Genomic DNA, 18,697 nt, shown 5'->3' with positions numbered 1-18,697 from the left:
ACCTGATAAGGAGCATCCCCTACGGGGAAATGCTCCGCATCAGGAGAATTTGTAGTAACAGCACTGATTGTGAGATAGCACAAAATGCATGTAAGGTCAGATTCCTGGATAGGGGCTATAATAAACTCCTGCATTGACAGTGCCATGAAAAGAGCGAACAGCTATGACAGAAAGACTCTGTTGGACCCAACAACTAGTACTGTCAGGGTCCATAAACAAACAACACACAATGAGGTTCGCTTAATTATTGGTTACAGTATTCAACATCAGGCCATACATAAAACCATAAAACAACATTGGTCTCTGATTAAAAGTGATCCAATAATAGGAGAATTGCTCAATAATTCTCCCAATATCACCTACAGAAAGGCCAGGTCCATGCAGGATAGCCTAGTTTCTAGTAGCCCTGAAGTAACCACGGGATCGTGGTTGTCCGCCAGTAGGGGCTTCTTGCGCTGTTCCACTTGCAAAGCCTGCAAAAACGGGGTCAGCAGATCGGAATACCAGTCTCCACTTTTTCCTACACCCTTTAAGATTAAAGAGAAGTTGAACTGTAGATCGGAATACGCAGTTTATGTACTAGAATGTCCCTGTGGTCTGAGGTATGTGGGGAGTACCAGACCGCAGGTGTACAAAAGGATCCTACAACACCTGAGAGCTATCACCAATGCGGACCCAGCGTATCCGGTCGCGAGGTATTTTGACAAGGTCCATGCTAGAAATGCTTCACTCTTAATCTACTTTGCAATAGACACTGTACCCCCACAAAGGAGAGGTGGTGGCAGGGAGGCTCTGCTAAGGAAATTGGAGACTAGGCATATCATCTTACTAGATACCAAGATACCGAATGGGCTTAATACCAGTGATGACTGCTACACGTACTTATAATCAGTTAGTTTTAAGTAAAATTTTCTGATAATGTATTGTTCAGACAGTAACCAACAGTGTTGTGATCTTACTATATAGTAATCTGTATAAAACATCCTTGAACTACCCCACCTATAAGTCCTCCACACGATTGTAAATACATGATATTTAACATCTGTTCTATGATTTTAAATTCACTGGTAGCACTTTCATTGTATTATATAATGGAGTTTTGTTTGCAATTTTGCACAATGATTATAGCGTATTTTGCACAGTGGTTTCTGCCCACTTGGGCGGTACCGCTCCTTCCGTGTTTGTTTACAACTGCAAGTTTGCACATGGACTTAACCCATCTACTGCACTTTATGCCCACTTCGGCTGAATCCCTGCCATTTTTCAAATACTTATTATATCGTTTTTTTAAATATTTTGGCACCAACATGTGATTTTAGATTTTACTGTTGCAGATATCTAAGCATACGGTAGAACTGTGCACACATTTTAGCAATCGGGGCAATTATTGTGAATATTCATTGTTTTAAAACTGATTACTAGCGTAGGTGTTTTTAACTTTATTCGTAATTGCCGCCAAAGACCTACTTATTTGTATAACATTGTGCAAATCTGAGGGTAAGCTTTCTAGAACTTAATATCTGCCTATAAACATTTTATGCTGATGTATGTTTTAGACTACTTGAACTGGGTCAAGTCTGTATGTTGTGCAATACGCGATCAAAATTTAGAAAGTATTTCTTTCATTTCCATTATGTAAATTAACACTGTGCACTTTAAAATGGGTCATCAGCCCCCATGTCAGTGTCATGTGATCAAGGCTTGGTGAAGCCGAAACGCGTCATGGCGGACTGGTGTTGGGTCTCTAAATAAATAAATTCTGCACTATCTATGGGTCTTGCTTCGTCTAGCCAGCTGCTGGTTTTTGGACGCTTTTCATACCGAATATATATATATATATATATATATATATATATATATATATATACATATATATACATATACACAACGCTCGGCTTCAGAACTTGTTTTTCCAAAGAACCGCACTCGTGGAACCAAAGTTTTCAGTGCTCACACCATCAAGATTTTAATCACAAAGTTTAACAGACGCGTTTCAGCATCAAGCCTTCATCAGTGTCAGTTACATTGTGCGAGTTAGCTTGGGTATTAATGCAAACATTCACAAACATAGTTGACGGACTTTGTTATTATTGGGGTCGCGCCATCTTGGAACATGTACGTACATCATAATCTCCTTATGCGCTCCATTAGACACATTGGAAATCTTGATTTTAATATTGCCGTGTATCGGCATAGCTCCCCGTGTTGCCACATCTGGGGAGATTTAGGGGGGCGTAAAGCCTTACAACCCCCTAATTTTAGGATTTCCAACCATCCATCAAGCCATGTATTGGCAAGTATTTACTTTCTTATACCTTTCCAGCTTATTCTAGACAAGTGCATTTACTGTTTACAGTTTCACAGCCAAATTAATACTTTCAATATGTTTCGCCATATATTTACATGTGTTCATAATCATTCTTTCATGATTTACATAATGTTTGTTCCTTTCTTGTCCACCTCTTCCCCTTCATTATCCCCAGCCTGGTAGACCACCATCAGAGCGAGCTTCTCAGTCTGAAGGGCAATGCTGCACCTAGTCAAAGGTGGTACAGTACCAACCATCTATCCACTCAAAAGACCACCACCAGTTTGAACTTCATGGACTTATGGACCCGCTGTGCCTTCCCACCAAGTTTCCCCACTACTTGGCACACAGTCACAAGAAGTATAAAAATACATAAAAATTGACTGCATGTAGTGGGTTTTCTGCAGGTGAGGCGTTATCGTTTACCCCTGATGTGTAGTCAAAAGTCATGAATAATGAAGGCAGGATGATTGTGGAAGGTGGGTCGCATGACATTATTCGTAGTCAGGCCCTGCACCCCACCCTCCCTACCCCACTCCAACAATGTGCGCCATTTAGCCCCTTGGTTTCAACCCCATTGTGAAAAATCTTAAGCCATGCTTTGTGGAGGTTGAACACCTGTGAGGATGGGTCGCAGTGCCTAGCCAGAGTTCAGGCCTTGTGCTCCACCCTCCGCTGTACACAGCCAAAGGATGCCGGTGAATGTTGTTGCTCCTACCCTGGCATGCAATGTCCTTGGGTATACCCCTGCTGCATACAGCTTAAGTAGGCATACAGTGGAGTGCTGCAGTTGGCGTAGGGTTGAAAACAGTGTTCGCATATACAATCCTCGGAATAGTTAGGGTACGAGGCCATACATGATAGTCATTCAACCACTCCTTCACATGTATATAAATGGTGTCCAGTACGGGTAAGCAGTCTCCTTCAAGTTGTGTACAGTGATTGCAGATATTTCCTATGATGCACTGTCGAGAGACAAAGTAGCAGGCAGAAAATGTGTCCAACTCAATCCTGGGCAGCAAAGTCCTAGTAAAATACAGTTGAGAGGGACAAAAACCAATAAATGCGCAAACATAAACAGTGGGGATCCGAGGGAATGAGGGCAAGTGGCCAGGAAATGTGCATACTGCACAAGAGCATGTTTAATTCAACAGGCAGGTTATCAGACACAAACTGGATGGAACTTCTGTTTCTTATACTGTCACACCCACCCTGCCCCATAAAGTTGAGGTGAATGCAAATGATGGACATATTGGAAAGGAAGGTGCCTGTAATATCTATGGAAAATTAAGGTTTTCGCAGAATCCAAAATGCAGACTGACACGGAGAAATGGCCAATTTACACACTGCCTCTCCCGCACAAGAGCCTGCATGTCTCCACTGGCCACCAGTACACCTCTACCTTCCAGCAGGATTCTTGCTCTGCAATACTCCACGCAAATGGCTATGTGTTTGAGAAACTGGACTTACTCTTCATCTTTTAGTCCATGTCCTAAAATTGGCCGAGTCTCTATTAAAATTAAATTGAATTCGATTTTGTATGAACTTTACTTATTTATTGCTCAGTAACAATTAAAAAGAAATGAGAAATCGTACATCTGATGTAATGACTCCTTATGTACTCACCGGCCATCTAGTGACATACACAGTCACAATGCACACCCTTAGCCCCCAATCCTGGCGCCCTACCCTAGTGACATTAATGTATCCATAAATATGCCCCATCTCTTCCACTCTACTGGTTATCACTCGTGCATCTGATATTTTTATGTAACCAGAAATATAAAAATGTGTACATCATCGTATGATATCACTATATGCAAGGCTTTCTTTTCTGCCCATATATTTTGGTAACCTCTTCTGCTACAAGAACTGTTAGGAACGTTAATTTACATGTATTTTTTCCAACAGTTCTCCCTTTCTGATAACGTGTCACTCCGAACACAGGGCCACTGGGGGGCTTTCTGATTAATTCTTGAGGATACTAATCAAGACACAGACCCAGAAGCAGTTTTCACTGTAATGAAGTGACAATGTCACAAAAGAAATCAAAGGTAACGTAGATATGGAAACAAAAACAAAAAAAATGAGATACAACAAGCTGCACGCAAACCTTTCAAAGAGTTGAAATGGTCTATTGCCATATGCATTTTATGCTTAAAGTCCTTCAGAGGAACAGAGCACCGAAACAGACAAAAAGTGGAGGTAAACACGTTAAAATCTTAATAGGTGTATAGTAGTAGAACCCTTACCTCATCATCATGGACTAATTCCTTTTTCACAACTTTCATAGCATATATCTGATCATTCTTTTTTAACCGTACTAGAAGAACTTTGGCATAGCTTCCTCGTCCAATGACTCGGATTAGATCAAAATCATGCAGGCCAAGCCCCTGGGAGATCTTGATTCCCTCCATCCCTTCAATGACCGGCTTGATGTCCTGCACATTCAGTAAAGGGAGACATTGGATCAAATGAGTGCATAACATAAAGCACTTGGGAACTGGGGCTTGACTGGCCCAGTCCCACTCTTTCAGTTTATTGCCGCCTCCTCCTCCCCCCCGCCCCCAATACCATCCTACACAACGAGCACAGGCCTCACTGAGCACCAAAACAAAAGGATCACGATGAGGAAGGAGTGAAGATTATAGTCGGAAAGATACAAGGCGGGAGGTTTGATATCGAGGCATATATTTATAAGAACAATTTCACATGAGTCACCAGAAATGAAACCTTTTTTGAACGCTGGAACAACACTCTTTCCCTCTTTCCACTAGTGTCATGTACTTCACAACCACACCAAAACTCTCTACCCCATTAATGAATGACAGCAACGCTTCCAATATTTGACCCAACGTTAACTATTATTTGCAGCACATTGCTAAACTGTGAAAAAAATAACACGAAGCGTTAATCGACATGTTTTGCTCACCTCGGAATCATCTTTGTTGTTGTCAAGTTTTCGGCTGGATGAAATATAAGAAACTAAGAACAAAAAAACACAAACAGTTGTGTGTTTACTAGAACCTCATATTAATAATGACTGCTTTCAGTACACATACATTATCCACATTATGTATCTCAAAAGAGCATCTGCTCACTGGCAAGATGTACAGGTTGCTTTATTTGGGTTTAGTATCTGCATCAAGAGGTGGAAAGGAAGATGCAGGAAGGTGCTTCAAAATGTCCTCCACCAGGGTAACCCATGCAAGCGAGCTAAGAGGGTTGCGAGCCGTGGTCAGAGGTGGGATTGAGGATGGGAAGCTTCACAAAAGTGTTTAAAACAATGCGGACAAACAATTCACTTTAGAATAATGCCATTTTATAATTATCTTTTTCCAGGTGGTTAAGAAGTGACACTTTAAAAAACGTCCAATATTTAAGGAACACAAGAGGAGTAATTCTCTAAAACTGCACATCTGGTGTGCGTGCCTATATTGCTTAGAAAACAATTGTGTGCTGTCCGCTGGGTTTAAGAAATGCTCAGCCCTGATAACCCCCGTACTGTGCCCACTCCAGAGTACATGCTACATTTCCCCACTGTATTCCTTAGAATGAACAAGCCAACATGGATTTGTGTATGTAGTGGTCATTTGTTGGCCGAAGTTTTATTAGGAATACATGGATATACTTAGGCATTATTTGCATGCCCTGGTCATAAATCATCGTCGTAGAACTGCCATATTTGCGTCATAAATCATATGCATTTTGTCATACGTAATATCTGTCATAAATCATATGCACATCACCAACTAGCAAACTGGACTGACAGTTTGTTGGTTAGCTCATTTGGAGGCTTGTCTTGTTTCTTGTCCCTTCTGGGTCATCTCTTTGTACGGATGGATTTGCGCTCTCTTTCCGCAGGGGGTAGCTTCTGTCCCTGGAGTTAGGCCACGACTCGCTACCTTGTTGAACTCTTTTGTGCCCTGCCATCCGGCGGGGGCTGGGCTGCGAGCGCTATCTCCGTTTGCTACCCTCTTTTTGTAGGCCAACTCACCCAACCATGAGGCATTCCAAAGTGAGTGGTCCTATTTCGGCACACCGCCCTTAGGCCAACTCACCCAGCCGTGAGGCATCCAAAGGTGAGTGGTCCTATTTCGGCACACCGCCCTTCGGTGTGCCTCCGTACCAACTATTATCCCCATAGCTCCCTGCCATTGCCTTGCCTGCTTCCCAGCTCTGCGACATTGCTGTTCCTTAGGCGTGGGTGGGTGGGACAAAATTCTTGTTGTGCCACTGCTGCTCCCCCGCTCCACGAAAATAGGAGCTACCTGGGGGAGCGGCGCTTATATCCCCCCCAGGTCTTACCCGCCTAGCTGGCAGACTCCCCCATTGGAGGGTTTGTACCCCGCTTGTCTCCTCATTTGCCAGGGGGGTCGGCGCCTTCCTGGCGGCCGTTGCGGCACAGTTGCTCCTCCCACTTCTGGGCGCTTCAGTGCGCCAAAACTAGTTTTTTTCCTCGGGGCTCGGCGTCAGTTATGGCGCCGGCCATCTAGCCCCCGTTGGGGGCGGCCTCTGCGATAACCCCTACACTGTGCCCACTCCAGAATACATGCTACATTTCCCCACTGTATTCCTTAGAATGAACAAGCTAACATGGATTTGGGTTTGTAGTGGTCATTTGTGGGGCGAAGTTTTATTAGGAATACATGGATATACTTTGACATTGCCCCCTGCATGCCCCCCACCCCCACCCCCGGCGACAGCCGCCAAGAAGGTGCCGACCCCCCCGGCCAATGGGGAGACAAGCAGGGTACAAACCCTCCAATGAAGGGGTGGGGGGGGGGGGGTGCTGGAGTCTGCCAGCTAGGCGGGAAAGACGAGGGGGGGGGATATAAGCACCACTCTCCCAGGTAGCTCCTATCTTCGTGGAGCAGGGGAGCAGCAGCGGCACAACAAGAATTTTGTGTGTTGTCCCAGTTTTTCCGACTTTTGAGGCGAAGCTCTGCGTCATGAGGCGATGATCGGCCGCCGCTGCTACTCAGCAAGGAAGAACGATCCGGCCTGCAATTCGGTGTGGAGGTCTTCTGCATCAGGGAGCGTGCTGAGAGTTGCACAAAGTTTCTATAGAAGAATCGGATGAGGTCGCAACCGCTCAAAAAACACGCCTGCGTGTCTGGATTTACCAGCACCTAAAGCCAGAACGGTGGTGACTGGGGGAAATCGCGGCAGGCATCACAGGACACCACGATCTAGCACGGCGATACTTATGGGGTCAGCCTCGCCAAGTACAGGACAATCTGACCAGGAGATCCAGCCAGGAGTGAAGATGGCCGGCAGGGCAGGTTTCACATTGCTGGTGGGTCGGTGTGGACGGCAGTGCACCCGAGACGGCTGATCATGTAATAAGGTGAGCAAGGGTCGGAAGCATTAAGGCCGGGTTGGCAAAGACAACTCTAGCCCCCGTTGGGGGCGGCCTCTGCGAAAACAGATCTTGGCCAGCCCCAGCCTAAAAGCAGGTTCCTCTCTGTAAAGTATGGCCAGTTTCGCTCAAAATGGCAGCAAGAACACACAACTGTGAACATGCTATTCACACGTGGCAGTCTTTTTGCACCATACTGTCTTTCCAGAAGATGTTAAAAGCATCCTGAAATAAAAGATTAGTTAGTTACCTGTAACCACAGTTCTTCGGCATCACTAGCTTTCATAGTTTCAAAGGCGTTACTCAGTTCTCTTTATGGGGCTTGGGAACCTTGCTTTATTTAGGATATGTATAAAGGAACAAATACAGTAACCCACGCACCTTCATTGTTTGCGCTTCTCTTATGCGGCCGCTGAGGTGGAGGGACAATATTCCATGCTTCCAGAGACCATCAATAGCCATAATTAAGCTCTACCAATAATGTGTCTTTTATGTGAAACCACAAAGATATCAACAATGAAGAACTGCAGTTACTGGTACATAACTTTGAACCTCCAGCTGGCTGTGGATTTTGCACAGATGTGTGATTACAACATTAAACCAGTACACAATCAAAGACCATACGGAGTGGCTAAGCACCATAATGAAAGAGCCTCTAGTTGCTTTCATTCCCATCACAGACAATGTTGTCATTCTTCATCATAATGGTCCACAGGTTGTTATGGCAAAAGTCAATGCAAGGATATATTAATGGCTAGAACTGTTTAGAAAAGCCTTGCCTTTGCAATTGTGCATGGGTAATAAACAACAACCCTTAGTACTGTACATACAATACCTAAGAGCTCTCTTTGAATCCATTATGTATTTCAGCTGGGAGGCTCCTAGACTCCTAGAAAATGGAATATGGTCACAGTTTAAATCATATGGAACTCTGAACGGACCTGACGGTCAAATGTTGGGTTTGTTTTCTGGATCACTTTGTCCTTAAAGCATCTGGTATGAGGTTATTTATGCGAGGATGCTTTCAACAAATTGACATGTATCACAAATAATCAAAAGGAGCAATGTGGGTCTAAGGATTACAGGTTTTAGATCCACTGTGCACATTGTGTTAAATGGCTATTCCATATATATCAAGAGAAAGAACCAGGTTTGTTTCCGGGTGGTCTTTAGACTTGGAGATGGGGCGGGCAGAAGGATTAAGGGTAGAATGGAAAGGTTGGGAACAACTCTCTTGTGAATAACTAGATAATCCCTTGAAATAACAACAGTGTCTAACTTGAAGATTTCAGGCTTTAGAAAACACCACTAGGTGCAGCCCGAAAAGAGTGTAAGTGATAGGAGCAGAGCTATGGATGCAGACCCCACACCTTCCACAACACATAGAATAGTTAGCATTTTTGGACTGGAGCTCCCCTTATAATTCAAAGAGACTTACTGCAATCATGAAATAGCAAAGTAGCAAAACATCCAAGATCCAGGAACCAAAAAGTCAGGTTTGGAAGAGGTGGAGTAATATCTGCCATTGCTCTCATGTCAACAGGGTCTACTTTGAATCTGCAAAAATACTGAGTAGATCTGGCTAACAAGCCTGTAAATCAAATCAAACTACCCAAACTGCCGTCACCCCATTTGAGGCATTCCCGTATTCTTCTGTGAATTTCGATCTCTGCCTTCTTCACTTCACTAAGATTTATCTGACAAGTACTTTCAGTGTCACATAAGCGACACATTCATGCTCTCCTCACAGCGCCATTCCAGCACAATTGTAGCGGAGACTCTGTAGTCGAGCAAATCAAGTTCCTAATAGATTTATTGAACGCAACAGCCGGGAACTATGCTCACACATATCAGCTCTGTTGAGGTACCCTACATTCCACATCAATTGTAACCATATTAAAGAAGTAAACAGCTCCCAGATGGAGGTAGTACATGGTAAATCTGTTCTATAGCACCTCAGCCACAGACTACTTAACATCTCAATTGGCAGAGATAGAATTCTAGGAAAGTCTTACTCAAACTACATTCTGGAGAGAAACACTTGTCCTAGTGTGGTAAAAGATGGCACATACCACACATTCCCTTGCTTTTCTGATCACTAAAAAGGACTTGCAAAGCTTGGGAATTTCTTTTTCCCTATAGTGTTAAACATATACTCGCCAGATGCTGCAAATATTTTTCCATGATTCGGCTGAGGACTATTTGAGCTCGATCTGGAATCACTCAGTCCAAGCATGGCCCATACTTTTTGAGGTGTTTGAAAGTCTTTTGCATACCATAGCTTAATAGGCCCCAAGTTCCATGTATGCTGTCTCGAGCACTATGACATTAATGTGCAGAAGCATTTTTGGGATGGTTGATGTCCTTTCGTTACCATATTTTCAAGATGTGCTCCCAGCCTGAGAGTGATACAGTCATGACCACAGTCACTTGGGTATCAGTCCCTATGAAGGTATGGTTGCCCTGACATTGTTCTGCTTTCGATACCAGCTTGGAGTTCATTTTAATGTGTGTGTCATTATGACCTGATCCTCCCAACAAAGTGATATTAAGTGCTACAGAGCAACCAACTAGTTATAAGTTGCTGTATTAATTGTATAATTAAAACCAAAGACATGCTGAAGTTTGTTTCTAACAGGGGTATGTTCATGGGCACAGAACAGGTTCAACACCTGTGGCATTGGTGACAATACCTAAATGGGTGCCGCTAATGGTTTTTCAACGGCTGTAAGCCAGGGTTTATAGAGGAGTTGCCCTTTTAATGTGGGATCAAACACTGGAGTTCACCCTTCAAAATGCAGCAGTCCCACAAAGAGCCATGCTTGTGTACAAACTCACTATCAATAGACTTGTGTTTTAGATACTCCTACATACGAGACTAACAGACAGCTCACAGAGAGAATATGCTTCTCACTAGTAACATTCATGTAGCTCACCATCATCTGAAGGTGGGAAAGAAGCTTCTTGTCTGTGTCCAGACACAGATGTGACTTCATGTGGAACCCTTGTGGGTTCCTAAGATGGTGCTTGCCTTCCACCGGCGATTCTCTACACAAGAAGGCTTTGGTTTCACACCACTCCATCGTGGCTTTCAGGATTGACTGCATTCTGGCGAAACCATAATAGTTGCTGCTAGAACAAAATCTTATAGTCATGCTTTCTTGGTGTTTGTAATAGCATTCTCAGAGCTGTGCCTCACTAAGACTAAACTCTTCTGGTATGCGCCTTTTTGAGACAGTAGATCTTCAGAAGCAGACTTGAGAACAAGATCTAACAGAGATGACCCGGTGACACAATGGGTGAGATGGAGGTATGCGAACGTACACCCTATGTAGTCATCAAAATAAACACACAAAAGTATGTTGGCCAACTGTAAAAATCCAATTTTGGCCCCTACCAAATCCCGTTTGAAAAAGATTGTCCCAGAAAACCCTATTTGGGATTACAAGGAAATATACCATGGTCCTAGAGTGCAAATAAGATTTGATGAGGAAGCCTCACCCACTAGTTGTGGCATGCTTCATCATCAGTGATCTCATCCCTCCCTGTTAAGATGGTACAACCAGGCTGGACTCAACCTCAACACGAGGAAGTTCTTAAGAAAGGGAACTGGACAAAACGGGATCCAGATATGCAAAAAAATGCCTTGGAGAGGGGGAGAACATCACAGTACTTTAATTATTTTTGACAAAGTACAACATGACAAAAGGTCATTATAAAATGTCTCTACTCATATGAACCCAAATGCACTTGTAGCATTCAGTGCTTCAATAAGCCAAACTACCGTACACCAACTAGGCACCACACACTACCACCACAAATGACATAGCACCCCATACAGCCATTACAACATAGAACATGCATATCTAACATTGCCAAGGCCTACTGGCTTTGCTAATGCTCGTTACATCTATGCCAGGTTTTGTTTTATACCAAATTTGTTTTTATTGTTTGTCATCAACAACAATGGAGACATTATGAACGTACACAGGGCATAATCAAGAGCATACTGTGCATATACATTTTACATCATTCTTAGTATCATAACAATAGCATTCAGTCAGGGACATAAAGTAGACAATGAAGAACGTCATGGAGTAATAAAGGTAGTGAAAACTGCTTGAAAAGCAGTGTGTGGGGATCACAATACACCCTGAAGTAGCAATGGTAAAACAATGATGCATATATCAGTACCAGTGATCACCTCTGCCCTAGCATTATATCCAATAGTTGGCGCTGATTTCAACACCATGTAGCCACTTGGGGACACAGGGGGTCCAGAAACCACTATATGGTATAGGAATGTAAGAAGCATGCAGCCATACTACCAACCTAGTAGTAGACCCATGTCAATTCTGAGGTATGCCCTTCAGTGCGGGCTGGTGTCATTCTTGGCCTCAATGTTCACAATCTAGGTGTCCCAGTCCCACCCCACGTGCTCCTCTTGCATGCAGCGATTGTAGTGTAGTAGCCTCCGCATGCACCTACTGTAGCAACGTGAGTAGCCATATCTGGCAGTCCAGATGGTGCCTTCCATGTCGTTTCAATTTGTCCTTGAAGAATACAAATGCAAGGTCTATAAACTTATGTAAGTGTTTTCCCCCTTCGTTTTGGGGCGAAGGCCCAGGAGGCACGACTTGGGAATGGTCGCAAAGGCATGTCCCGCCAGCTCCGCCGTGGTAGCCGTCACCTCCACCCATGTCAATTGTAGCTGTAGGCACTCCCATACCAAGTGGTAAAAACCGGCATCCACCATCCTACTTACACCTCGGGCATTCTGGTGAAGACGCAGAGTATATGTGTTTAATGCGCTGGGGGGAAAAGATATGCTTAATATGTATAATTAATTTGTGTAAAACAGAATCTGGGATTCCTGGATACTTCCTTCACATGTTTAAGTGTTTGCGCCCAAGCTTTGTATGTCAATAGTTGTGGGAAGGAACTGTTCCACCTAGCCAACGCCCTCCTCCTGTCCTCTAGTTTGTCAGACGTCAAAGCTAAATAAAGCATCGAGATAACTTGGTGCGTGGCACCATGTGTGAGGAGTGCATGCAGTATAGGTGATGGGGAAGGCTCTGTCTCCCCAAGTGGTTTGCACTATATGCTGGATGGGGTGTTATGCCAAAAAGTGATTAGCAACCATGTTATGTGTGTCCATTATGTCCTGGAAAGACATAAGGACACTCTTGTGAAAAAGCTCATCCAGTTCGTCAATCCCCACCTTCCTCCATATTGTCAATTCATGCCTCCCGGCAAATTCCTGAATGCCAGGCAATCGCTCCAACACTATTTATGGTGACTAAGGAATGTGGGAGTTCCTACCATGCACAAATCGATGCCAGAACAGCCACGCCATCATCATCTGATTCGTTCCCCACTGCGGCGAGCAATCTCTATCCATCTGCCAGGTATAAATACTCATCCCTCCCAGTATCTTGCAGATGGCCACCTGCTCAGGACAAGGAGTCACGTCTAACCAACACAGCAGCTACTGTAGCTGTTCCACCATATAATACATTTCAAAGTTTGATGCACCAAGGCCTCCTCCATGGTCTTTATGCAACAGCTAGTGGCACCCGACAACATCCCGCCCCCATATCAGTTCCAATGGAAGACAATTCAGCTCTCCAAAAACAATTTGTGAAGCACAAACAGAAGCGATGAGCATTTTAACAATCGCTACTTACCCCAACAGAGAGAGGGGCAACGAACACCAAAACGAAAGAAACCCTCAAATTTATCTTAGCCCTCTACGCACATTACCTTCCCTAAGGGCCTTGTCATGTTGTAGATTTGAACGCCCAGGCATTTAAATGTATCATGACACAATTTGAGCCTATGTCCCGGCGAAACATCTCTATAAGGTGGAAGTGTTGGAGAAAGAGGGAACAGGCAGGATTTTGGCAAATTGATTTTGAGTCCAAAGACATCTAATAAGCGCATCCAGATTGGAAGGGAGGTCCTGACCTCACATAAGAAGACCAGGGCGTTGTCCGCATAGATCGATACAATATTGTGAATGTCCAGCTTCTGAATCCCCCAGTCCTGCGCTTGTACGTGCAAGCCAACAACTCAATGGCTATTGCAAAGAGCAATGGTGACAAAGGACACCCCTGTCTAGTGCCCCTGTGAATGGGAAAACTGTGAGATCAATTGGTTCATTCCAACTCTAGCAGTCGAGTTTGAATACAGCGTGTGTATCTAGTATGGAAACCCCAGCCCAAAGCCCATGCTCTCAAGTCACTGCCAGATAGTCATATTATAGAGTATCTAAAGGTTTTTCAGTGTCTAGAGACATCGCCACTCTATCGTGTGACTCCTATGGGGTGTCGTGAATGAGCAGCTGAATATTGAGAAAGGTGCTGCGCCCAGGTATAAAATCCAGACTGGTCATTGTGTACTAAATTTCCAAAGATAGGAAGCAGTCTGTTCGTGAGGAGCTTGCCGAAGACATTACAGTCATGGTTAAGGAGGGATAGTGGACGATATGAACGCACATCAAAGGGGTCACATCCCGGTGTGGGGGAGGACCACGATCAGTGCCTCGTGCAGCGAGTGTGGAAGCTGGCCGTTTGACTTGGCTTCGTTAAACACAACCAGGAGATGTTGGGTAATCTGGGCGGAAAAAGTGGCATAGTATTCAATTGTTAGCCTATCCGTGCCCAAAGTAATGTTTCAGTAAATTTGAGCTATGGCTGTCCTAACCTCTTCCAAATGGATCAGTTCATCTAAATCAGCCCTCCAGAGCAGAGAGAGACTAGGAAGGGGCAGCCCGTCCAGGTACTTGTGCATCGGATCGGGGAGCCCCAATCTGTTTGCTCTAATTGGGGAGTGTTGCAGGTTTTCCTTAACCAGCCATGCCAGAAACCAGGACAAGGGATAATTCATTGTTGTCTTAATCTTATTCTCATATTTTATGCCTATATCGCATTAATTCGAAGGATGAACAAAGTTCATTGGTAATTGCACGCTTGTAGTGCGGCACAGTAGATTCGTAACGGGGGCTGACAGCCACTCAACCGTCATAAGGCTATGGGCCTTCCTTGTGTGGTTAATTTCCTGATATCAAAGGCAGGTGCTGGCGCCAGCAGGAGCCCCAGTGCCCTGACTACCCGCCGATATTTAAGAGGTGCAACCAGGCACCTAGCGGAAGTAATACTTACCACTAAGTCTCCAGTGCGATCCGGCACTTGAATATTTGCTTTGGAGCTTGTTAGAGAACGTCCAAATCAGCTGCAATCTTTGCCACTCCTCCTGCAAAAAATCCCTTGGGGTATACCCAGGATAATACCTTTAATAATGGGTATATTAGGTACAACTACAACCCAAAAATTGGGATGGTATATGGGTTCAATGACCCAACCATCTGTCTTTAAGCCAACATATTTCCGTCCACAATATTGCCAGTATTGGTCAGGGGCATTTTTTATGGTTAATGGGGATTCCTATCTCTACTTCTTACCCTAGGTAAGGGAGTGTACTAAGCAGAGTTTTCAATCTGTGAGTCCTACCTTGACACCCCAATAAAACAGGGTTCCTGACTCCATGGAGCTGGAGCTTCATGCATGGGAAGAAGCAGATATCCTCTGTAGTCTCCATGAAGCTGGAGCTTCATGCATGGGAAGAAGCAGATATCCTCTGTAGTCACACATTCTTCAAGAGGTATACTTGCCGATAAGCAGCTAGGTGATGAGGACGATTTAGGTTGTCTACGGGTACTAGCAATATTGTGGACAGAAACATGTGCGCTTAAAGACCTATGGTATGGGTCACTGAACCTAAATACCATCCTAATTTTTTATTTTATGTACCCATGGTACCCATTATTAAAGGTATTATCCTGGGTTTGCTTTAAGGCATTTTTTGCATATCTGGCTCCCGTGTTGTCCAGTTTGCTTTCATTCTGAAATCCCTCTAGTTGAGGTTGAGTCCACCCTGGTAGAACCATCTCACCAGGATGGTAAGAGGTTGCCGATGATGAAGCTTTCCACAACCAGTGGGTGAGGCTTTCGCAGCCAATCTAATTGGAGCTCCAGGCTTATGATATATTTTTGTGATCCCAAATAGGGTTTTCTGTGAGGATCTTTAAAATAATAATTTGGTAGGGTCCAAAATAGGCATTTTACAGTTGGTCAACACACTTTCATGTGTTTATTTTTATTATTACAGAGAAGATACACATTATAAAACAAGCCTTCCAGGGAACGAGTTGTTTATTAACCCCTTCCATGCTCAGCTCGTCATGTAGCACACTGGTCGTGTGCTCATGACGAGCTGAGCTCGTCATGAACAATGGGATTCTGCATTCCTAAGCACACAGCGGGAAAGTGCACCGCATGTATGGGGTTAAAAGACTGAGAGATCACAGATGTTATGGTCTCAAAAAACACCTGCAGAACTATATTTAAATCTGCTAAAGTTTAAAAGATACCCTGCTAAAAATAAAGTACAAACAACTTAATTCAATGATCGACAAACATATCCGGCACCAACTTATCCATTCGAAGATCACATTATAAAATAACCTACCCTCATCTGTGTCATCCGAGGCAAGCTCAGCTTCATCGTTTTTATCGTTTACTTGAGGCTCTTGGGTAGGCATGACCGAATCCTGAAAAAATACACATGCTATCAAATAATGGACTATGTAATGTTATGCAAAGTAATAATTGCAACAATTGGTAGAAAAGATATGAGAATGATGATCATTGATTACTGTCTACTGTATCAAAAAATTAAAAAAATGCATTGCAGAAGCCATTTCATATGGAACTTGGTAGCATCTTTAACTTAGTGCTGACATCAGCATTTGCTCCATGTTGTAGAGGTAAGGACTAGGACCATACATGCCTAACCTTTGACCACCATCCCAGCAGAAGGGGCATGTTACAGTCAAATGGTGTTAAAGGAAGATTAGTGAACAGAAAAAAAACCTCGGGCCACATAGGAAAGCTGGATCAAGGTTTAAACATGCACTGAACATCAAATCTTTGCTTACTTGAAAAGAATTACTACCTTTCAAACTTAAAACAAATAAAACAGGCTGGGGTATTCCCGAAGGTAACTTACCCTTGGGAGTAAGGTGCAAGTATAATTTTACTCTTACATTTTTGATTACCTTTGCTACTTATGGCTTTTCACCATTTAAAAGTGTAAAGTTACTCAAAAGTATATACTTGCATATCTCCACCCCACATTTACCAATGTAAGTTACTACTGCCCCAATGGCATAGATCTACATGTGATAAAGCATAAGGAAAATTAATAACGTTTATTAATCTTGAAAACAAATTGTAATTTTTACAAAAGGTGAAATGTTAATGTCAATTAATGCCGAAAGATGGTCGAAGAGGCAGTGGAGATTAACACTGGTAGATCTGAAAACTGCACTTTGTAGTACGTAAGTAGTAACTACTGTACAGACTACAAAATTCAGTTTGTGAATCAGGCCTATAATCAGAACGAGGTTCGAGGCAAAAATGAAAAAAGTATGATCTAAAACTTTCAAGACTTGTAAAGCAAAAAAAAAATACCAACAATAGTCCTATAAATCACAAATAACACCATTATTAAAATGCTTCCAATCAACTCCGGTAGAGCATGTTACTATCAATTTAAATCCACAAACTACCAGAGACTTAAAAAAAAATCAGGTGTGCCTGGTCGTTTAAATAACTGCGCACTGCACTACTACCTAAACATCTGCCAGGAATAAACACATGATAATTATTTCCAAGCCTTTGCTGTACTAAGAATCCAAATGTACTTCAAGATACTTTTAGCTGTGTGGTTTTTGGGGCTCCTGTGACAGACCTCAAGGTGCCTTCGGTTTTACTCAGCACCCGCCTGATAAAGAATAAGCAATGGTGAGAAGGTTTAAAAGAACATGTTTCTCACCATAGGGCGATACTTTCTCAGGTGATAGTCTATGTAACAGGATACTCCTCACCTTCTGAATCTCCCAAAGAAGCACAGTGGTTCTGGAATCAATTTCAATAGCCCCCGTGTGCTGACAGGCGGTGCCATCAATCTTCACCGAGACTCTGCCCTACCTCCAGATGTGAGGCATGGAGCAGCTCAAGATGTCACCTATCTGTGATGCCTTCTGATTAAAAATTAGGCCATCTCCCATCCAAGAATGCAGAGAATAGTTAACGGGACTGATCCTTCACTGGCAGTGTGTAAAAGCTAAATTGCGATCTTTTTAATACCTGAAAGTCCTCTCCAACAGAATAGTGAGGTACCTAAGTGGTGAGGAATCTGTGGTTTTAGTATCCAGCACAAAGAGCATTACCGAAGTTAAGTACCTTATTCTTCTTATGGGTTCTTCTAACCACAGATTCGTAAACAGGTGAATGTGTACCAAAGCAATGCCTCCACCAAGAAAGTGTGTCTGGGGAGTGGACTTTATACCCCCAAATCCTTCAGGACAAGTGGGCCAAATGCCCCCTCTGCAGACTCTGGAACGGATACGCTAGTGCCTGGTCGAAGTAGGGGCAAGCTCAAGCAGTGGTTGCACTGTTGCTCTGGTGGAATGATCCTCATGGCCCACTGCAGATCATTTTAGGCCACAGCATAGTGTAGTTTGATGCAGAGGACACTATTTCATTGTCTGTTTATGGACTGGCGTTCCTTCCTCCGCACCAGTGAACCCAACAAGCAGCTGATAATCCACCAACCTCCATAGTCTTATCAATGAAGACACTAGGGGCAGGGTATTCAAGTGGTTCAGCTGGTCTTCCTCATTGGAGAGATATAGCTAAGAAAATAACATAGGAAACATGATGGACTTTCCCATGTGGAAAGGTGACACTCCTTGCAAGTAAAAGGATGGGCATGTCCTATGCACTAGTTTATCAGCGAAAAGAGTAATATATGGAGGATGAATTGAGATGGTCTGGAGCTCAAGTATAGTACATACAGAAGTTAGAGCAATGCGAAACACAGTCTTCAGACTTTAGAGTGTCAGGATATAACTGTGAATAGGCCTGAAAGGAACCCACATCAAGAATGTTCAAACCAAATAG

At 43.5% G+C, this 18,697-nt stretch overlaps 1 protein-coding gene across 2 annotated transcripts in view; it reads right to left on the bottom strand.

Annotated features, from left to right (window-relative positions):
• The window catches only part of PRKCZ (protein kinase C zeta), a 943,345-nt gene that overhangs the window by 177,794 nt on the left and 746,854 nt on the right, over positions 1-18,697 (bottom strand). For both annotated transcript variants that reach the window (XM_086921534.1, XM_086921535.1), the window contains 3 exons: positions 16,200-16,281; positions 5,241-5,293; positions 4,561-4,749 (listed from right to left, as the gene is read on the bottom strand). In XM_086921534.1, coding sequence (XP_086777660.1) covers positions 4,561-4,749; positions 5,241-5,293; positions 16,200-16,281 — 324 coding nt within the window. The remainder of the gene's footprint in view (positions 1-4,560; positions 4,750-5,240; positions 5,294-16,199; positions 16,282-18,697) is intronic.

This window comes from Lissotriton vulgaris, chromosome 5 (assembly GCF_964263255.1).
Source record: "Lissotriton vulgaris chromosome 5, aLisVul1.2, whole genome shotgun sequence".
NCBI lineage: Eukaryota > Metazoa > Chordata > Amphibia > Caudata > Salamandridae > Lissotriton > Lissotriton vulgaris.
Note: the sequence above shows the minus strand (reverse complement) of the source record. Positions and strands in the feature narration are given on the sequence as shown.